At 35.1% G+C, this 22,254-nt stretch overlaps 6 protein-coding genes across 6 annotated transcripts in view; 5 read left to right on the top strand and 1 right to left on the bottom strand.

The window, feature by feature from the left end:
• MONOS_7021fu7022 (uncharacterized protein) overlaps nt 1–4,003 on the top strand; it is a gene marked incomplete at its 5' end in the record, with an annotated part of 10,288 nt that extends 6,285 nt beyond the window's left edge. Inside the window, one exon of the mRNA XM_067877314.1 lies at nt 1–4,003. This exon is cut by the window's left edge and continues 5,698 nt beyond it. Within this exon, the coding sequence (XP_067721214.1) occupies nt 1–3,649 (3,649 nt within the window). The 3' untranslated portion in view covers nt 3,650–4,003.
• Nucleotides 4,004–4,468: 465 nt separating this feature from the next.
• Nucleotides 4,469–8,140, top strand: MONOS_7023 (uncharacterized protein; the record flags this gene model as incomplete). The annotated part of the gene is made up of 4 exons (XM_067877315.1): nt 4,469–6,609; nt 6,956–7,066; nt 7,260–7,354; nt 7,461–8,140. 4 exons carry the CDS (start codon nt 4,469–4,471, stop codon nt 8,138–8,140), a joined length of 3,027 nt encoding a protein of 1,008 aa, XP_067721213.1.
• Nucleotides 8,141–8,510: 370 nt separating this feature from the next.
• On the top strand, nt 8,511–9,622 carry MONOS_7024 (putative Calmodulin). Its single transcript, XM_067877316.1, has 4 exons — nt 8,511–8,544; nt 8,645–8,747; nt 8,795–9,076; nt 9,147–9,622. Exons 1-4 carry the CDS (start codon nt 8,542–8,544, stop codon nt 9,206–9,208), a joined length of 450 nt encoding a protein of 149 aa, XP_067721212.1. The 5' UTR covers nt 8,511–8,541; the 3' UTR covers nt 9,209–9,622.
• A 156-nt stretch (nt 9,623–9,778) lies between these two features.
• Nucleotides 9,779–10,232, top strand: MONOS_7025 (uncharacterized protein; the record flags this gene model as incomplete). Its single annotated transcript, XM_067877317.1, has 2 exons — nt 9,779–9,919; nt 9,996–10,232. The coding sequence occupies 2 exons, from the start codon at nt 9,779–9,781 to the stop codon at nt 10,230–10,232; spliced, it is 378 nt and encodes a 125-aa protein (XP_067721211.1).
• An 82-nt stretch (nt 10,233–10,314) lies between these two features.
• On the top strand, nt 10,315–12,953 carry MONOS_7026 (putative chitinase domain containing 1 precursor). The gene is made up of 6 exons (XM_067877318.1): nt 10,315–10,700; nt 10,773–10,985; nt 11,083–11,263; nt 11,453–11,898; nt 12,196–12,517; nt 12,659–12,953. Exons 1-6 carry the CDS (start codon nt 10,333–10,335, stop codon nt 12,755–12,757), a joined length of 1,629 nt encoding a protein of 542 aa, XP_067721210.1. The 5' UTR covers nt 10,315–10,332; the 3' UTR covers nt 12,758–12,953.
• Nucleotides 12,954–16,673: 3,720 nt separating this feature from the next.
• Nucleotides 16,674–20,545, bottom strand: MONOS_15340 (uncharacterized protein; the record flags this gene model as incomplete). Its single annotated transcript, XM_067868210.1, has 3 exons — nt 16,674–17,458; nt 17,527–17,726; nt 17,772–20,545. 3 exons carry the CDS (start codon nt 20,543–20,545, stop codon nt 16,674–16,676), a joined length of 3,759 nt encoding a protein of 1,252 aa, XP_067721209.1.
• Between the last annotated feature and the right edge of the window lie 1,709 nt (nt 20,546–22,254).

Genomic DNA, 22,254 nt, shown 5'->3' with positions numbered 1-22,254 from the left:
GGCAGAAGATTCTCAGCCAAACCACCAGCCTTTGCTGCAGAATGCGCCTCCTCTGCTTCGAATGGCACCTCATTCAATGCAACTGCACACGCAACAGCAGCAACAACAGCAACAATCACCAATGCAACAGCAATCATCCTATTTGCGAGGAGCTAGTTCAGGGGTTGGAATGAATGTGAGTGTTAATCAGGGTCTGAACACAGGGGTGATCGCATCTGGAGGATATGGCGAATCAAGAGGCTCCTCATCAGTCTCTACAACTGCACCAATGTTATCTTCCACTTCGCAGGATGTGCTGATGCAGTCTGCAGGCTATGCACAGCCACCACTACTGATGTATCGCCCAGGGCAAGGGCAGATGCAAGGGCAGACACAACAAAATATGCAGGGAGCAAATGCTTCATTTCCATTCAAGCAGCAGACGAATATGATGAGTACAGGGGGAGCAGGGGGAGGAAGTGGAGGTGGTTATGGGCACATGGGATTGCACACACAGGAGACGCAGATTCCCTTGCTTTCACTGCAGTCACAGCAACAGCAACAACGCAAAGATTATCTCCAGCCGCAGCCTCAGCCTCTTCTCCAGAACACTTCACATGGTCCATATCTGGAGCAAGGAAAGCCATTCAATCCGCCATTCAATCAGCAACTGATTCTGCAGCAGCCACAACAGTTACAGCAGTCGCAATTGCAACAAGGTGCAATAAGGACAACCCAAAGAGCAGAACAAGATGAGCACTTTCTGTCACGGCAGACTCGGGCACAGTCACAGCCACAGGTGCAGTTGCAGTTGCAATTGCAGCCCCAGCAGCAGATACAACCACAGATTCAATCTCAGCAGCAGCAACAACAACCTCAACAAATGCGTCCTCCGATGCTGACATTCCCACAACGTGTGATTCCGCCTTTCCATCAGCAAGACAATACATCTCAGTTTGCTTCACAAAGAAGCTCTCATTTGCCGCTTCAGCAGCAGCAATTGTCCTCATCAACCATTTCTTCATCCTCCTCCTCCTCTTCCACTCTGTTTCCTTCATACTCTCAAAGCGACATGGACTCCATTTTCAGACATCATCACACGCTGCCCACATACAGCCAGCAGATGGGCTCTCCAATCAACCAGAACTCGAATCAACTGCAACAACAACAGCAGCAGCAGATGTATTCTCAACCACCCACACAAAGCTCTGTAGCACTGGCATCGCTTATGTACAGTCAGAAAATTAACTCCCAACCATCATCATCATCTTCTTCTTCTTCTTCTCTTTCTCCTTCTGATCGCTATCTTCGCCTTCCAGCTGATGCTTCTTCTTCTCCCTCTTCCTCTGCTTCCTCTTTCAGCAAGCAATCAACTCTGCTTCCACTCCTCCGCTTTCCCTGGAATGGAGACAAAGAACACACCACCCCACAGATTAATGCTGAAATGATGAAACAACAAAACATGCAAAACATGCAAAACACACAAAACACACAAAATGCTCAAAACTCCCAGGGATTGCAAGATTCACAGCAGAGCTCACAGATAGAATCGTCTATCGTTTCTGCTTCTCAAGATAATGGTACTAATAATGAAGGAAGTACACTTGATGGGGTAGATAGAAGGATGCCAGAGCAGCTTGGTGTTGCCTCGGTTGTTTACACTCCTCCTCGGCTGTTAGCTTCTGTTCAGCATGATACTGAAAGTGCTTCAGAAAGTTCTGTTGCTCAAGACAAGACGCAGCTTGCAGCTTCCACAACTCCTGAGAGCAATGTTACTTCATCGTCACCATTATCTTCATCTTCTACTTCTGCTTCTGCTCAACAAGGGGTGAATTCAACTACTGCCACAACCACTTCTGCTGCATCGACTCCTCTGTTCACAGCTCGAAGTACAGGCTCAGTCACTGCCTCAACCCCAGGTTCTGCTCCTGCTTCTGCAACAAACACAACTTCATCATCATCTTCGTCTTCATCTTCTTCTCGTTTCTCTCCTGGCAACTCCTCATCCATCTCTCCAACCATCCTCATTCCTTCGTCTCTTTCTGTTTCTCCCTCCATCTTCCCCACACTCAGCTATGCACAGCAGCCCAATGGTGTTCCTTTATTCTACAGCACTCAACAGCTGACCCCCTTGCAACAGTCATTTCTTTACTCGCACACACTTCCCAGTGCAACTGATAGTGTGCTGTCGTCACCATCAGTTCAGATGGGGAATGCTCAGTTGCTGAATACACCTTTGGCATCATCATCGTCAACAACTTCATCAACTTCTTCCATTGCAAACACTGCCTCATTCGCAGGAGCATCTCCGGTCACCCTGAACTCTGCCAACTCTTCTCCTTCCTCGCAGCCCATGCAACGATTGTCCATATCCCATCAGCTCTCACCCAATACAGCTATCCCTGAGACTCCGAACTCTGCCATTATGACTCCACGCTCTTCGACACAGTTTTCCTCAATGTCTCCGTCTGCAATGCCATTGTCAGCAGCTGCGGGGCAGTTCTTGCAGCATCAGCAGTTGCAGCAGGCACAACAAGCACAACAAACACAGCAAACACCACAAGTGCAGCAGTTTGGACAAGGCTTACAAGCAAATGTGGGATTGGTATCATCATCGCCTGCATCATCAACATCTTCATCGTCCTCTCTTCCAGCCACTGCCTCACCCACAACTGCTCCTTCTCCTTCCATCTTAGTCTCCCTTCTTCACGCCCTCGACTCTCCAGTTGCCCGCAACTACCCACAGCAGAGCCAGTTGTATCTGAGCGAGCTGATCAAAGATGTGCCACCAGAAGAACTCCAGCGCATCATCAGCTTCCACCAACAGCAGCTGCTACGTTTGCAGATGGCTAAGCAGAATGGACAGTTGCCGATGCAAGGGCAGACACAACCACAGATGCAGACACAAATGGGAGGAGCACAGCAGAATCAGCAGAATCAGATGCTACAACAACAACAGCAATTGCAACCATATCAGCCACGAGATGTGTTCAATTCTGGACAGACACAGTTGCATAACCCTCAACAACAGCAGCAGCAGATACCATCACAGATGCATCAGTACTCTCCTCTTCACATTCAAACACAGCTCCATCAGCAGATGATGATGCAGCAGCAAGCACAGCAGGTACAACAAGCACAAATGCAAATGCAGCAGCACAACCAGCAATATCAAGCACCATTTGGACAGCAAGTGCAGATGCCACAGATGCAGCTGCAACTGCAGCAACTGCAGCAGCAACAGCCACAACAACAACAACAAATGGTGATGCAGTCTCAGCCATTTGGCCTGGGCTCCAATCCTTCTTCACCTTCTTCATTGGCTGCTTCTGTTTCTGTTTCTGCTGTTTCTGAGCCTTCGCCACATGAAGCAGCAGAACAAATGCAGCCATCAGAGGAGAAAGCAATGGATAATGAAATGGTGGGGTCTTCAGCTGCAACTTCTTCTTCTGCGGAAGCTGCAGCAACTACAACACAGCCACAAATGTCTAACTATCGAGAGTTTGTGCCAAAGGGTATACGGCATTTTCTATTGGAAGACAAGACATCACAGGGGGATAGATTTGATGGAGAGATAAAGAGTGGAAATGAACAAACAAAAAATGAAAGTTTGAATCAGTTCGATGATGATACTTTTGTCGATGTTAGTTTTGGTGATGATGATCAATGAGATTGGCTTGCATATTTTTGAGTGATTTTATTTATTAAGTCTTTTTTTATATTATTCTAAATTCAATTTTCAATTTTTTTGTTTGGGGAAGATCAAGATCACTTTTTAAAATTTTTTATTTATCATTTAAGCAATTTCATTGCAAATGGAAAAGCTTAATGAATTATTATTATTTACAGAAAAACATAGACTACCTGCTCAGGGGGTCTATGAAGATTCAGATCTTGTTTTATCTACGTTTTGCTCTTCTTTGTATTCTATCGTTATAATGCCGTCGCACAATGTTTGTTATTTTTCATCTACTTTCACTATCATTAAAATTAAAACAAAATTTCAAAATAAATGAAATAAAAATTTGTTTTTTCGAAGATAATGAAAAAATTAGAATCAAGTTCAATTTCGCCAATGGAATCTATACAATTAACAACTGCAAAGCAAAGATACGAAGAACTATGCGATCTTTTATTTACGATAATTTCAACTTGTCCAGCATCTCAAGAGCGTATTGTTGACAATCAAAAGCGAATAATTCATATTCCACAAAATTCCTCAATTTCGCTACCAAATTCAATTGATTCTGTCACTTTTCTTTCACTGCTGCATTATCACGCAAGTATATGTCAAGATGACATAGTTGGAAACCTTCTTAAACAGTTACTGTTTCCGTGCCTCCAAGTCTTTTTTCGATCAATTTTAAATTGGATTCAATTTGGAAGACTACCGGGAAATGATATTGCATTTTTTATACAAGAAGATTCTAAACAGTCATTTTGGAAAGGAAATCATACAAGGTTTATTTCGGAAAACGTGCCATCTTTTATGAAAGAGGAAGATGCTCACAAAGTGTATCAAATAGGGAAATCGTTGAGACTTCTTCGGGTTCTCTCAAAAGACGAACGCCTTCCAGAATTACAGGGCGTTTCACTTTTAGTGCAAACACTCAAAGATTCGTCGCTTTTTCCTTCTGATCGCTTTTCGTATTTGATTGAAGAATTACTAACAGAAATCTCTCAATCTCTGTGGATGCTGTTTCGAACTGCGCAAGCAACGGGCCATCAGTTGAGAGAAGATGACATAGAAACGTATGTTGAAGGCTGTTGGGAGCTGTATTTTCTGGAAAGAGGGTGGGGCGATTTGCTTATTGAGAGGCTGGAAGATGTGCTGAAAGGGAAGCGAAATGAACAGAGCGAGAGAGTTTTGTGGAGGAGGTGGAAGGAGATGATGGTGAGCATCGGTGCTGAAGAAGGAGAAGACAAAGAAGAAGAAAGAGAAGAAGAAAGAGAAGAAGAAGATAAAGAGGAGGATAAAGAGGAGGAAGAAAGTGGTTCACTTGCTGGTGAAAATCTTGCTAAGCTTCGAATGGAAGGAAAAAGCAAGAATAAAAGAAAAGAAACAGAAGAAGGAGAAGGAGAAGGAGAACAAATAACTGTCATCGAAAAGGGAGGAATGATTATTGAATACAGTGCATCTGAATCAAAATTGGAGCAAAATGAAATTCTAAAAGAGAAAAAAAGGCAGCAAAAATTACTCCTTCAGCGTCTCAGATTGCAAAATGCAAGCGTTCCAAAGGAGATCTTTCGCTATTTCTGCCCTGGCTTTCAGACGAACGAGGCGCAAGTGTTTTTCAAGTACGCATCCGAACTTTCTGCGCCTTCAGCAGTAAATTCGATGTCATCTGTGATTGCTTCGTCGTTTGGAATTCGCTCTTCTGCAGCGTTAACAGCATCTTCATCTGATTCATTTCTTCCATTGCATTCGTATTCAGCAAACCTTCTTTCATCATCATCTTCTTCTTCTTCTTCCTCTTCCTCTTCCTCTTCTCTCTCCGTTTTAGTCTCCTTGTTGCACAGCCCCCTTCCACACGAGCACCTCAGCTGGCTCTCCTCGCTCTGCATTCAGTTTGCACCTCCGTTTCCGTTTGGGCTGTTTTTCACTCCGACGTCTCATCTCTTATTCAATTGGATGTTCCGGTCATTTTTGTCGGTGCGTCTTGTGGAAAAGCAGCTGCATGCACTTTGGATGCAGTTTATGAAGCAGAAGAAGTGGAATGCTACTTACGAAGCAACACCTGAAGAGGGAGAAGGAGAAGGAGCAAACAGAATGAGGAGTGGATTCTTTTCATCATCATCATCCAATTCAGCACCGAGTGTGTTGGGCGGAACGGAGTTTGTGACGAGCTTTGCGTTGGCGCAGAAGAAGAAAGAGAATCCGCATGTTGTCTTCAACAGGCTCTCCTTTTCGTTCCTCAAAGAGATCCTTTTCTTTTACACGCATCTTTCATCGTATTTCACTGGGTGTGTGAAAATGGCACATGCTGTGCTGACTCAGATTGTGTTTCATGGTTCGCCTTCTCCTTCTTCTTCTTTGTCAGCAGCAGCATCAGCAGAAGCAACACAAAAAGCGAATTGTTTTGATGAAGGAAGCTTATCTCGTTCATCTTCTCTTTCAGCATCACCATTTCCAAAAGTTTCTTCTTCTTCTTCTTCTGTAACATTGACATCATATCAACCGTTCACTCTTCATTCCACATCGCCTTCTTCTTCCATTCGTCATTCATCCACCTCGTCTTCTCCTTCTCCTTCTCCTTCTCCTTTTCCTTTTCCTTCTCCTTCTCCTTCTATTTCTTCTTCTGCAATTCAACCCTGTTCTGCTCCAATGAGCCTATCGCTTGCCATTTCATCTCACGAGCTGCTGCTTCTGCTTCTTTGTGAACACACTTTCCACTCTTCCCAGCTGCTTTGCTCGCTTCTCTCTGAACTCAGCTCGCTTGCACTGCAAGTGGCCATCTGGCTGAGCGACCTACTGCTGCAAGACGCGGAAGACCGCAGCGGAGAAGAAAAGAAAAATCAAAGCCAAAAAATGGGAGAGCGGTTGAATTTGAACCGGAAAGGGAATCAGCAATCAGAAAAGCAGTCTTTGCGTGCTCAGTCTAGATTGAGAAATGCAGAAGAAGAGACGAGGTTTGAGCATCAAATTGCGAGGGTCAAAGAGCTCCATTCGATATTTCGAGCGAAAATCAGACAGTTCCTGACAGCACTCACTTCTTTCGAGGAAGAGATGGGCATGACGATTGACACAGATACAAAAGATATCAAGCAAACATTAAAATTTTCAAACTTGAAAGAAATCATCGATCAAAATTTACAGACAATTAGGAGTGTTCAAATTGATGAGATTACAAATCTACAGTCTTCTACAACGAATGAATTGAGAACTTTAATTTCTTGCATAAGTCAACTGATTTCTTGATTGAAGGATTTGCGTAATTAACAAAATTTTATCTCTAAAGGAAAAATAATTTAAAAGTTGTAGTAAAAAATGCTTCTTAGCCGAAGCATGGATGGCCGAGTGGTCTAAGGCGTCAGCTTTAGGCGCTGATATCTTCGGATGCGTGGGTTCAAACCCCACTCCATGCAAGTTTTTTTATTTTTTTGAATGAGAACCAAAATAAATTAATGGAAAGTGAACAAAAATTTTCTTTTGATATTTTTGTTGATAATATAATCCCTAACGATAAAGTGTTTACATACAAATCTCCAACGTTATTATACAGGTTTACCCATTTTCATTATGATTCTTTTTAAATGATATTTTGAAATATATTTGATAGATTTGGATCATTGTCCACTGTTGCATTACGTTGTTCTCAATTCGATGGACATTTTAAACCTGTGGGTTCTACTGGTTATTTTGCAACGACAGATGGTTTTATTTCTTTGATATATTTTCGTATCAAACATATTATGAATTATGATTTTTATAGAGATGATATCTCAAATTTGTCAAAATGATTATCTCCGTTTATTATTAGTTGACACTACAAATGAAAAAGAATCAGAGCTTATTGCTATTGGAGTTCAATCTCTTCGAACGATGTTTGATGCAAGACCTGATTGGATTGAAGAAACAATTCCACTTATTAATATCAAAGGAAAAGAGATTCTACGACTTCGATGTTTCTTTCGTCTTGTATGGTACGGTCCTCGTTTCGTCACTGATTTTGATCCAATGAAAGACAATGATTTTCCTTTCAACGTTGAAAGAAAAACGAGAGAAGCGCAGACCGATCCCTTAACTCCACCTCGTCCACAGTCTGAGCCAATTCAAACTGAATCTAGAGGGATTCAAACAGAAGTGGAACAGCCTCCTCCACGAATAAAACGACCAATTTCAAAGAAGAAAAAACCTGTTCAGAGATGGCAGCCAACTCGTCCATGGATTCCATCACCAGGAAAGACAATCCCTGCTGGACAAGAAGAGGGAAGACGTTATACTCCTGCTGATATGCACATTTTGAGGACAACGAAAGAATTCGACAAATATCCACCTGACGTGTTTAGGAGAGGTAAAGGATGGGAAGAAGATATGAATGATTCATGGAATCATGAAAAAAGTGGTTTCAATGAATCGAAAAAAGCAAATTTCTTTGATATGGATAGTGATTATACTCAAGATAATTTTGGATGGACCGGAGGAAGAGAAGTTCGTTGAATAATCAAAAGCTTATTCATCCTGCAAAACAAATATAAAATGAAAACATTTCCAAAATTGAAGATGATTTTAATCAAATTTTGTAATCATAAAATTTTTCATTTTTAAACTGTTGACAAATTTCTTAATATATGTGTGAATCTGCATATGCGTTTGAAGAATTTTCAGTTTTTAAATAAGTGTTTTTTAATAATTTTTTTTGAAATTTCCATGTGAAAATATATCCGGAAGATATTCTTAACATTTTCGCGGAGAAAGCTTTATTTTTCATGCTGTTTTCAAAAAAGAATAAAAAATTATGAAAATCCTATTAACACGAGCAAGTAATAGTGGGAAAACGGACTTTGATCAATTTGATCATCGTATATATACTTTGAGATCTCATTCTAGTAAAAACTTTCATGGTTTGAAAACTTATAATACAATGTATTCTGAGTATTTTAATTATATATAAATTATATATTTTTTATGTCTGTTTTATATTTAATTGTTTCGTCAAAATAGAGCGACGAATTAACTGAGGAACAAATTGCTGATTATCGTGAGGCATTTTCTTTGTTCGATAAAGATGGAGATGGCTTTATTACAACGCAAGAGCTTGGAACAGGTATTTTTGTTTTCATTTATTTGTGTAATTATTGACTATCTTTTTAGTTATGAGATCACTTGGACAAACTCCAACTGAGCAAGAACTTAAAGATATGATCGCTGATGTCGATGCTGACGGAAGTGGAACCATCGATTTTCCAGAATTTCTCGTCATGATGTCAAAACAATTGAGCAATGCAGATACTGAAGAGCAACTTAAAGATGCCTTCAGAGTTTTCGATAAAGATGGAAATGGATTTATTTCTGCTGAAGAGTTGAAATCAGTCATGGCAAGTTTGGGTGAGCAACTTTCCCAACAAGAACTTGAAGAAATGATTAAAGAAGCTGGTATGAAATCATTATTTTGTGCAATTTCATTCATTTAAAATTTCTTTTTCGTTTTGAAAATTTTTTTCAGATCTCAATGGAGATGGTCAAATTGACTATGCAGAATTTGTTAAAATGATGATGTCAAAGTAGAAAAACGAATTACATTTCGAATAGGAGACTTAATCGTCGCAGATTTTTTTGACAAAAATAATTTATCTTCTATATTTGGTCATATGGCTTTCATCACCTTAGGATCTTTTCTCCTTTTTATTGTCAAATTTCATCATTATTCAGAAATTCGTTTTTCAAAAGCTGGTTTTATTTTGACATTTTTGACTTCCAAAGTTTTTGAACTTATGAATTTCTTTTAGTCTTTTGTTTGACATCCTAAAAGTTTTCTTCCATTTCTGTCGTCTCTCTTTTTTGATTGACATATGCATTTTGCTTTATAAGTTCGAAGAAATAGATATGACCAAATAAGATCTGCTTTGCCCTTTTCATTTCTTTTTGACACACTGTAAATCATGATCATCAATTTCAATTTGAAAAAAATCAACTAAACTTTGAAAATGATTATTTATATTTTTCTTCTTATTTCCTTAATTATTCCCGAAAATATTTATCCTTCGGCAGTTTGTTTGAAAAAGCAACTTTCAAATAAAAATGTCAAACTTCTCTTATTTATTCATTTTGTGACAGAATCAGTTTAAATACCCGGTTATGAGGTCATTTTTAAAATCCAAATCACCAGCTCAACAGCAAAAGATCTATAAGCCAGTAGAAGTCGCAGAAACAGATACAAAGAGTGGAACACAATGCCACTTCCTTATTGATTCTCCATGCAATCTTCCCGCTGCAAGAGTATGTGTTGTGTCATTATTGAATAATAAATGATTTTGCAAATGTGATCAATTAATCTCCCTCTCCCTTTTGATAGGCATTTTCATCAGAATATTTGAAAAGTATTGGATTCCCTCCTGATCTCATGGTTATTCTTTCAATGAATCCAAGGGAAGATGGCAAATGCGTTATTATGCTTTCGGATGTTCCGTGTCGTCAAGGCCTCGCGCAAAAAGCATTTCCGTCTTATCTGAAAACATTGAAGGATAACGTTCCAAAACGTCACAATAATCGCAAACTAACTCCACTTCACAATCCATTTCCTTCCTGTTAAGTTTTGAACTTTTTCTTTTCTGCTTTCAAAGGATATTAAAGGATGAAAATAACGTTTTTATCATATATTTGATCAAACATATAAATAATTTTTTAATTCAATGGGGCTTATTGGAGCAATAATTCTGGGGGAAATAATTGCATTATTTTCTCAGAACAAAGATGGACCCTCATACACATTTTTTGTTGATGCTAGAAAAAGCAGAGTGACGAAATTGCATTCTCCATTACCCATTGGTCCTGAATCAAGTACGCAGTTGGATTTAATTCAAAGAGGGCTTCTTAACTCGACTGCAATCAGCGCAAAATCAATCCTTGATAACTGTCAAACGTATATTAAATTCTCTCCAAAGTTTTTCCGCAATCCAACTTTGGGATTTGTCACTCCTTGGAATAAAAAAGGTTTTGAAGTTGCTCTTCGAAGCTATGGAAAATTCGATTATCTTGTCCCAGTTTGGTATCAAGTGAAGTATGACTTATAATTTTATATTTACCCAATTTGAATTTTTTGTTGTCAAAATTTTGCATTAAAATTTTTAAGATTGGGGAAGTCACTTTCTCTGAATGGACAAGATTCTGTTGATACAAAATGGATCAAAGCAATAAGATCACATGAGGATGCATTTGGCAGAAAACCTCCAAAGATCCTCCCTCGTATTCATTTTGATCATTGGACAAAGCAAGATTTCATAAGCTTTTTGAACGATACAACAAAACAAGAAGAACTAACAGCCATGATTATTCGTGAATGCAGGTTTGCATTTGTATATATTTATATTGTTATTTAATTCGACTGATTTTTATTTTCGTTTGCTCTGGCTCTTCTTTATTCATTCCAAACAAAATAATAGCAAGCATCATTTTGAGGGAGTATTTTTTGACTTTGGTTCGTTAACTTTTGAAGGATTGGATCCGTCTAAGCCAGAAACCCAGCGTCTTGCAGGTGCCATGGTCTATCGTCTGATTGAAATGTGGAAATGGATTGGAACTGAGATGCATAAAAGGGAGTTGCTTGTTTTTGTTGCTGCTGCAGTATGCCTTGAAAAGAATTATTTAAAAAGGAAAAAAATAAAATAAAATAAAATAAAGCTTTGTTGTTTTTGTCAAGTTGAAATAGAGCTTTTTATTCTTTCTATTATTTATTCATTTATTTATTTTATTTTTTGTTGATTTCAACATTTTTTTTTTGCTATGCTTGTTTAATATTGCTTCACAAATTAGCCCAACAGTCTTTTTGAGCAGTACATACCATTCCTTCATCCGCTTTCCATTCAAAGGGCGCTGACACCCCAAATTGAAGGCGATGAAATTGGCTTTGACGAAGCTGCAACGAATGAAGATGGCGAAAGTGAAGAAGAAGATGAGGAAGAGGAAGAGGAGGAAGAAGAAGAAGAAAACGGAAATGAGGAAGAGGAGGAAGAGGAGGATGCTGAAAATGATAGCAGCAGCAAGCAGCATGATGACGAAGACGGCAAAAAGAGAGAAGGCAAATCGAAAAAGAATAAGTCCAATACGAAGTCGAAGTCCAAAAAGCAAAAGAAAGAAATGAGCTTCAGCTCAAAGAAAAAGAAAGGTGAACAGAAAAGTGCAGGCAAAAGGAATAAAGTTGTTGAGGAAGCATACATTGATGGAGTGGTCCTTATGACTTACGATTATTCAAGTCAGGCGTATGTTTTTCTTTCACATTTATTTATTTATTTATTTATTTATTTATTTATTTATTTATTTATTTATTTATTTATTTATTTATTTATTTATTTATTTATTTATTTATTTATTTATTTATTTATTTATTTATTTATTTATTTATTTATTTATTTATTTATTTATTTATTTATTTATTTATTTATTTATTTATTTATTGCATTGCTTCTTTTTTCTTTTGAATACTTGTCTCAATAATGATAATAATAATTGTTATAATTATCCATAATTAATTATAATTAATCAATAAACCTTCTCAGTCCAGGACCCAATGCGCCGCTTGACTGGCAGATGGGGAACTACATGTCCTTCCGCTCAGTTCCGGACGAGGCGCAGGTGAAGCAGATGAATCTCGGCCAGATCCGCCCCGCTGAGCCGACTTCTCTGTTTGTGGGGATGCCGTTCTATGGGTATGAGTATATCAATGGCGTGCAGACAAGAGCGATCCTGGGTTCAGAGTACATCGACATTATCAGAAAGTACAAGACGAGATTTACGTGGGACGAGCAGTCAAAAGAGCACGTTTTGAGATTTGTGGACGATGCGGGGAAAGAAAGAGTGATTTATTATCCTTCAATCATGGTGTGATCTTTTCGTTTTTTTTTTTTTTTTTACTTTTATTTTATTTTATTTTATTTTTTAATTGATATTGTTTCTGTAACGAACCATTGAACAACTTTTTGAATTTGCTTACATTTCGACAATTATCATGAATAATTTAAGAGCTTGAGGTTAAGAGCACAAGCCGTTTCTCAAGAAAACGCTGGCCTTGCTGTATGGGAGCTTGGACAAGGACTTGATTATTTCACTGACGCAATATAAATTTTGAATTTTGTTAATAACAAGTAATTTATTTTTTGCTCTGCTCTTGGAATTTTAAAGTTAATTTGTCTTTTGAAAAAATTGATGTTTGGTATTTAATATTCGTTTAGGTGATAACTCAAAAGTTTGTAATCAATTGACAATTTAAAAAATATTTGAAGCATCAATATATTAAAAATTATAATTAATTTTAAAAGAGAATTGGTTTTTGATGTGAATCATACTTATCATTAATTTTGAATAAAAATCTGCATTGCCTAAAGCGCACACAAGATTGCAGCTCGAAAAAAAAAACATTTAGGGAATATATATTTGATGATGCACAAGCAATAGATATTTTACGGAAAGAAACATTCTTTTCGAGAAGCCAATGAAATTTCGGGAATGAATAAATCTTAATCGGAATAATTTTTTCCATGTCAATATAAAACAATCTTTCTCGGTATTAAACTGTCTTTTCGTAATAATTGAGTTTTTTCATTTACACTGCTCATCAGAATAATGTGATCCTGATGAAGTTTCTTTATTATTTTTACAACAAAAGCATAAGTCAAAAGCGAAAATATATCGATCAGTAAATAACAAAATGACATTTAAGATTTATCAGTTTTTGTTTATAAAAAAAGACTTGATCAATATAAAAAATCGTTTATTTTTATATTTTGCAGGAAATTATTTTCAAAAAAATGTGATCCGGAAAAAAAGGTTAATTTGCGAATGATAAAAGTATTAATACAAAAAAAGAAATAATACACAAACAAAACAAAATGACAAGAATTACAAAGGGCTCGATTCAAAAGAAAATTCACACACTGCGCGATCAAGGAAAAGGAAGAAACGAAATTGCTCGTATATTGAATATTTCAGTCAATACTGCAAAAAAGTACTTGAAAACAAACCATATTCAATCAAAACGGCTTGTCAGACGCAAACTCGGAAGGCCACTTATTCTTACGCCTGCCCTGTTGAGAAAAGCTAAAAAAGAATCAAAATGCATGCAAATTCGAAGAGCCAGAGATCTAACCGATTATCTTAGCGTGAATTGCAGCAATTCCACTGCTCATCGACTATTGCGCTTAATAAATAGAAAATATACAAAGAGAAAAATCAAACCTTATTTATCAAAGAATGCTTGTGAGAAGAGAAACGAATTTGCGGAAAAACATTTAAGGGACGATGAATTATGGGAACTTACGATCTTCGCAGATGAAAAAAAATTCAATTTATTTGGACCAGATAATACAAGAATGGAATGGATTGAAAAAGATAATGAGGAAATTTTCGATCATCAAAGTCAGAATAAACATGAAAAAATAAATATATGGGCTGCAGTGGGTTTTAATTTCAAATCACCAATCGTTTTTGTCAGTGAAACAATGAATTCTGAGGAATATTGTCGTATTTTGAAATTTTCATTGATTCCTAATGCACGCAAGCGATTCAAAAATTATTGGAGATTTATCCACGATAATTCACCAATTCATCGATCTTTAAAGGTGCAAAATGTTATCAAAGATTTTACAATAACCAGCGTAGAATGGCCTCCTTATTCTCCAGATTTAAATATCATCGAAAATGTGTGGAGCATTTTATCTAGGATAGTTTTCAAAGATGGAAAACCAAAGAAAGATGTGAATGAGCTGAAACAATCAATTTTGGATGCCTGGAATGAAATTGAAATGGATATTATAAATAAACTTGTTCATTCGATGAACAAACGCCTTAAAACAGTTATTTTAAATGAAGGAGGATCAATCAACTATTAATATATTTTTATTATGTTATTGGCATTAATTTTAGAAATTTAACTTTTTTTTGAAAATTCAGATCACATATTTTTGACAAATAATTTTTTCTATTTTCAGGAAAACCGTTCTTTTTTTATTGTTTTTGAAAAGAGAAAAAAAAAAATATCTCTATTGCAAAGCATTAACGTGTTTGATAATAATAATAATTGAATGTGATTTTTTTTCTTTCATTACTGTTGCTTCATATTTTCAATTTTTGTGAGTGGATCAGTTATTTTTGATTGTCAGTGTAATTCAAATATTATTTCGGAACTATTTTTTTCTTTCACGAAAAAAATGCATTCCTCAATGAATGGAACAAAAAATAAAACGATGGGATAAATTTTTTATTCTGAATCAAAAATAATTCATGTATAATTATATCATTTGTTGTTAAAATCAGAAAAAAAGTTAAAAAATGATTTTTATTCTTTATTGATGTTCCAAAAAGTCTCACTTCTGTGGAAATAAACCAGGAAAGCATCAATAATAATGATTAACTGATGAAACAAAAATGAAAATAAAAATTGTGTTTTTCATTTCAGATGTCATCAGAAGTGATTGTATTTGAATATAATTTATGATGTTTTGAATGATCGCCTAAACATCTGTAATACGAATAGAGTGGATTTCATTTTTTCTTTTCACGTGAACATTTTCAAAATAATAACAATAACAATTAATTAATTAAACAATTAAGGAAATAAAAATAAAAATTGAAAAAAAAATTTTTTTTTCAACATTGCTTTTTAATAAGAAAACAAACAAGTATTATGATGAATCATGTAAATTGATAAATACGTGAAAACAAACTCATTCCTTATTCCTAATTCTATTTATAAATAAACTCACAATAGACTGGAACTTTCACAATAAGTTAATGACTTCCATTGACATTTAAGGCTTAGTGCAAAAGAATTTGTCTTTTTTGAAAATCGTTAGACTTATTGGTTACAACTCGAACTTTTTTGAAAAAACTTATGTTTCACTCAAAGGGTGCGACTTTTCGTAAAATATGAAATATTTTGTTATTTTCCAACATAATTATTTGTATTTTGATTTTCTCATAAAGGAACTTTTTAATTTGTACCAAAAAAGTCTTTCTCGAACATTTTCCAAACGAAGAAGGTTGTTTTTATTGAACAATCATTTTTTTTTTCGGAAATAATTTCGAATTTTTTGGCTAAAGGAAACTTTAGGGATTCATTTTTTTTTTTTAATAAAGAAAAAAAGTTGAGACACTATTAACGTCATGTGATTGAAATAGCAAATTGAACAAATAAGAATAAATTGAGGTTAAAGTGGAATCAATTGAAACCAGTTTTGATCATGCCCTTTATATTTAAATTTATGTTATTTCTTTTCTTAAACAAGCTCTGAATTGAAGACTTTTTAGTGTTATATGACTAATTGTTTTCGCGTTTTATTTGCTAGGGTTAAGAAAAAATAAAAAAGTTAGGGTTTTCCATTGAATATTCATATTTTTTTGAAAATTAATGATAAGAAAGAGATGATTTTAAATATTTGAATACAGTTATTTTTTTAAAAAAATTAGAATTAAGAAAATATTAATCATTTATATGTTGGAAAAATGATTATGTATATCATTTTTTGGGTGTCGGTTGAGTCCACTCTTACCAAAATTGAACAGTTCTTTATTCACATAACATCTTTCATGGGGCTTTTTTTCAAACTTCAGTTAAATACAGAAATTCTATGTTTTGAACCATAACAATTGCAAATGGTCAGTATTCGAAAATTGAAAAACCTGTTTATAGTTTTTTGTGATCATAAAATTTTTATTTTCACAATAAATATTTCCATAATTTCAATAAAAGGACAGTTGTTTTTGATTAAGAAAGCCCTTAATAAAATTAAAGCGATAAGCAAACAAATTTTTGACATCAAGGAGTGTTGATGAAAGATGGTTTGGAAACTGAAAGTCTTTTTGTCAAGAAAATGTTCATTTTTGAAGAAAACTTTTAAGTTCCCTTCTTTCAGTGTTTTTGAATCCTGGGCATATTTATTCATGTGAACGAAATATGAAAAATAATATATGATTGAGTCAATTTACTGAATGGTAATATAATAAAGACGACGTGCAGTTTACTCAAAGAAATAATGAATAGTCATTCACTAATTCTTGTGAGAGAATCTTCTAATGTTAAATCCATTTCTTCAATATATCTTTCTTTAACTGACTTTCTCTCTTTTTTTTTTATTGAATCCTGGAAAACACAATCAAGCTTTCTCTTCACTTTCTTTCCACATAGCCAGTTGATATTCAAGAAAGTTTCAATAATTGGCAAAAAGTTTCCAACATATCCCAAATATACAAATGTTCCTCCAAGGGAAGATAAAAGAGTCAAACAGCTCACTTTGACAGAATGAACCGTGACTAAAGAAGATTTCCCAAATTTGAAGAAAATGTTCATTCCGAATCCAGAACAATCTGTCAGATTTCTTTCATCAGCCGTCGAACCGATTTCAAATATCATTTTATTTACAAGATGCCCCTTTGCTGGTTTATATGATCTAAAAGCATCACTTTTATAAAAGACTGAATGGAGGAGTTCAATTGTAACATTTGTCGAAACGGACCCACCAAGAGCACTGTCGTAGTCATTCACATAAACTTGTTCAAGTGATGAAGCTTGATTTTCCTTATTTTTTGATTTCTTTTGTTCTGGAATTTCAGTATCGACACGGGCAAACACTTTAATTGCACGACAAGATGCACCTTTCTCTGTTGAATGCAATGATACATAATTCAGAGAACCTTGCGTGAGTTGTTTGCTCATTTCTTGCTCTTGAAATGTTATTGTGCACATATGTGTTTCTGGATAATATTTCCTATCTGAAGGCTTTTGAGAACAAAAATGGTTGACGATTTCTTCATTTGATCTGTACCAATCTGAAAATAAACAATAATTAAAAAATAGTTAAAACAATTTTGATATGAAGATTAATGAATTTTCACACTGAAAGGATCATATAGGGTTTTTCCAATTCCAAGTTTTTCTGAGCAATTTCCGCTAATTTCAGCAGAAAAATTAGCCCCTTCGACACAACTTCTCGAATAATCTATTAATGTCACCTCCACAAAAACTTTTTTATTTTCGAATTGAGTAATTCCTTTTGAAGTGTAATCCGTCAAAGAATCAACATAAGACTGTGTTTCACTTAAGTTGAAAAATGCGAAATTTACGAAAACGTGAAGAACAAACCCAAAAACAAGTGAAATGCCAATAATTGATAATAAACCTCCCAATGTGGTTTTTCGAATGTACTTGACAGAGGAATGAGTTACAGGATCAATTGAATCAACATATTTATCTGAGAATCTGTCCAATTTAAATAAATGGGCTTTTGTTGGGAAGCAAAGAAGCAAAATTGCGATCAAGACACCAACGCAAACTGGTATGGCAATTGCTAACATTTTTATTAATGATTCAAATTTGAATGGCTCCAACGAAGATGGCTGAGAAAGAATGGTTTTATTTTCATAACCTTTGTTCTCAGCCGCTGAACCTATTGGACACGAAAACCCATTTGAGCAATTCTTATAATTTTCTGATCTTGATTCATTCGTAAAATGACCTTTTGGAACTGGACTGCATCCTGTATATTTAGCATCTCCATATCTATCATGTGTTCCTGGAGGGCATTTCTTGCATTCTATTTTTTCATTATCATCACAGAATTCACCATCATCGCATTCCACACATTCATGATTCTCATTTTCTTTTGATCCTAGAGCACAAGGAAATGCGTTTGTGAGATTGAAAAAACGAAATTTATCTACTGCCCCAGGAATAATTGTTCTATCTTTATTCACTTGTCTTCCACCAAAGCAAAAAACACTTCTTTCAACAAGTGTGCATCCTGCTTCAACAATATCAAGATGAAATTCTTTTCCCAAAACACTACCATCATCTTCTGTTACCTTTGCTTTTCCGAATTCGTCAAATTCAATAATCTTGAATGTATCCATTGCAAGTTCTCCTTTTTTTCCTCCAAACATGAGAACTCTATTTCTCATTGGTAATGCCAAACCATCAATGTGATGAAAGATTAAATCTTCGTCATTTTCTTCGCGTTCTTCATCGGTTCCCGAATATCTCCAAAATTCGTTCGATTTCATTCGATTCTTTCGTTTTGAATTGCTATTGAGAGTTGAGTTTTTTATTAGTTTGAAATCATCATTTGGATCCCAAAGTGAAAATGAAATGAACGGCTGTTTTCCTGTTTGGCCACCAACTGATACCAGGACGGGCCTCCCATTTGTGCTGGCATGTTTGATTATGTGGGTTTTGTTTGCAATGTCTGCTTCTGAATAATGTGGAAGGGATCCATATCCTTTGGAATTGATGCTTGCCAAATTTTTTGCTCTTTTAAGTGAACTTTCATTCATGATATTTTCATTTGAAGAATTCGGAATATTCATATTCATTACAAAAATAGCTGGCTTGAACGCTTCTACCCCTTCGCTGTGAATCTTCCATGTTCCAGTTCCAAAATTGAAAACTGATAGATCTTGGCTCAATGTTCCATCAGATAATTTTCCACCCAAAACAATCAAATAATCCATGAATAATGTTGCAGATGCTCCAAAAACAGGTTTCGGTTGTTCATGTGAATCCTTCCCTAATAATCTCCACGAATCCATTATCTCATATTCCCATAACTCGTTTGAAGGTTCGGTTTTTCCTGTATGCGGATTTGGTCCTAAACCTCCAAATATCAGTAATCTCCCATTTTTGAAACAAATTGCAGCTAATTCTCTTGCAGGACGAGTTACTGAAGAAGAGTCTGCAGGTAATTCACTCCATTCATCACCTTTCATGTTAAATCCAAAGAAATCATTAAAAATTTCTCCAGTGACCGGATCTCGTCCTCCATATATAAAGAATTGATCAAAAAACTTGCCAACAATTGGATTGATTCGAGGAGAAGGTGCAAAGTATCTTTCTGAGAGAACAGAAACAAACGGAGGTTCATATTCATTTGAATTTTTAGAAATTTTTGGTACTGTTGAAATCTTTTTCATTTCACTATTTCTGATTTTTTTAACCTGATGTTCGTCATTGAGAATCTTCTTTCGGAATTCTCTTCTTCGTTTGATTGATTCGTTGGAATTCATTTCCTCTTCCGTTTGATCAAACTTCATATCTTCCTTCATAACAACAATTAGATCTGAATTGATCCCTTGTTGTGTCCTTCCTCCAAAAATAAACAGATTTCCATCTTTGTCTGTTGCACATCCACAATCAACCCGAAACAAATCTTTTTCTCCAGTCTCGTTTGTTTCCTTGGGTTTTATTGTTTTGAATCTTGCTGTTAATGTTCCACTCCCACTTTTTGTCACTTGGCTGCAGTCAAGAATTAGCAATGAATTGAATTCATTTCTTATTTTGTTGACAGGACAACCACCAAAAATATATGAATATGCTCCATCAGAAGAAACGAATGTTGAATGTCCATAATTGGATCTGGATTCTGGTACATTACTGTCATTTCCATATCTATCAGTTATTTTCACCTCTTCCCAAACAGGATAAGTGTCATCGATTTTTGTTCTGAACATTCTGAGCTTTGAATCTGTGCTGATTCCTGTATCTCCTCCATAAACAACTGCACATCCATTGAAAACAAGCATTCCTGCCCAACAACATGGTTTTGGACCTTCTCCACTTGATGAAATTTTCAATTCTCTCCATTTTCGCGTTTGAGAATTGAATTCCCAAACATCATTTAGAAATCCAGAAGCACTGATTCCTCCAAAAATGTAAAGTTTGTCCCCGTTTGAAGCATATGCCATTGAATGTCTCGCTTCTGGAATTGTTTCTCCTTCATCCACTTCCTTCCAAGTGCTTGAGCTCATGTCAAATGACCACAGAGAATTCGATAATCCAGATTCTTTCCATCCACCCCAGATAAAAAATGAATTGTTTATTCCAAATTGAGCAAAATCCTTCACCAACGGCTTTTTGCTCTTCATTTGTATTTGTTGACGTTTTATGTTTGAAAGATAAAGATTGACAACATAAGCATCTGATAGCATTTCATCATTGTCACATGTTCCTCCATAAATGAATAAACTTGAACAATTTCCACTTGAAAAACTCTGAACAAACGGAGAGAGCCTTGGGTTGATTTGTGAACCATAACGAGGTAACACCGTCATTGCTTCCACAATTTTCTCATTTGAAGCACAATGAACGCTGCAAAATAAAAAACATAGAATAAATAGAAAAACCATTAATTTTTGATCTGCACAATAATATGATATATTTCCTACAAATAAACCATTATTCATTTGCAAAGAAATAAAAAATAAAAACTATTCAGAGATTCTTCATATAAAATATAAAATCTAGAAATAAATAAAAGTTTTAAATAAGAATTCGACTTCTTTAATTACACAATTCAATGATAATTGCAAATTTTGTTTTTTTGGTTGAAAAATATTACTTGAAAGATTATAATCTTTTTTCATTTTTCACAATGATCTTGAGAGCAGCAGTGAATATTTCCGAACAAATTCGATCAGTTCGATATGTTTAAAAGAGAAATTCATTGCATGAACCATTTTTAAAAAAATATTACCATTTTTTTTTCGAAAATAGGCAAGCAGAACATTAAATTGAGAAAATATCCACAAAAACAAGTTTTGGCAAAAAGCCCTTATGTTACATTTAACAAAACTTCTCAAAGCAATGTGACAATCATGTGAATTGCATTCTATTACTGTTTTAAAAAACAATGAAATAAAGGAAAATAAGTAAAATTTCTCCTTTTTCTCATTCTCACACATATGCAGTCTTGATCGGACTTTATCACATAAGTTTTTTCACAACTTTTTGTGACAATATCCGATTGTGATAATGTGCAATGTCAATTTTCACAGAAAAAAATAAATAATTATTAATAATAAATTATTTCTGGGTCAGTTTTTCCATATTTGGAAATTATTCACTACAACAGTTTTTTTTTTCACTTGCTTGAACTTTTTTTATCATTTGTGCACATTATTAAGTTTTATTTGAATGCACTTTTGAAAAATCGAAAAATAGAAATATTTGATCAAAAAACCGATTTTTCAATTAAAAATGAACTCTCAACAAAACAAATTATGACTACATATATTTTGCCCTGTAATTTTTTTCGATGGAAAATGAATGGAAAAATGGAAAAAATGTCTGTCCAGGAAAAACTTGACTATAATCGATATGAACTATATTCGATGTGATAATATCAGGATTAAATTGAACAGGTTGTGCAAAAAATACCAGACAAGATCAATTTCTCAATAACTGCAAGATAAATAATTCTGTTTCACTTTCCTCAAAATATATCTCATCAATACAAACTCATTTGATATTCAAATCTTTCGAAATAGCCTCATTTGAGCTCAGAAATAATTAATGATTGAAATCTCGCAGAAACAGATTTTTGAGTTTTTCTGGGATATTGATAATAATTATTTTCTCTGAGCACAAATGAAGCTGTTTTGAAAGATTTGTATGTCAAATGAGTTAGTGTTGATGAGATGAATTTTGAGGAAAGTGAAACAGAATTATTTATCTTGCAGTTATTGAGAATTCGATCTTGCCCGGTATTTTTTGCGCAATCTGTAATTTAAATCAAGAAAAAATGTATTTTCGTAATGAATAAAGTTTCAAATAGAAAGCATAACAAGAACTTAGA

Source organism: Monocercomonoides exilis, assembly GCF_001643675.1.
Source record: "Monocercomonoides exilis strain PA203 chromosome Unknown scaffold48-729018, whole genome shotgun sequence".
Taxonomy (NCBI): domain Eukaryota; phylum Preaxostyla; order Oxymonadida; family Polymastigidae; genus Monocercomonoides; species Monocercomonoides exilis.
This window is presented reverse-complemented; position numbering and strand designations above follow the sequence as displayed.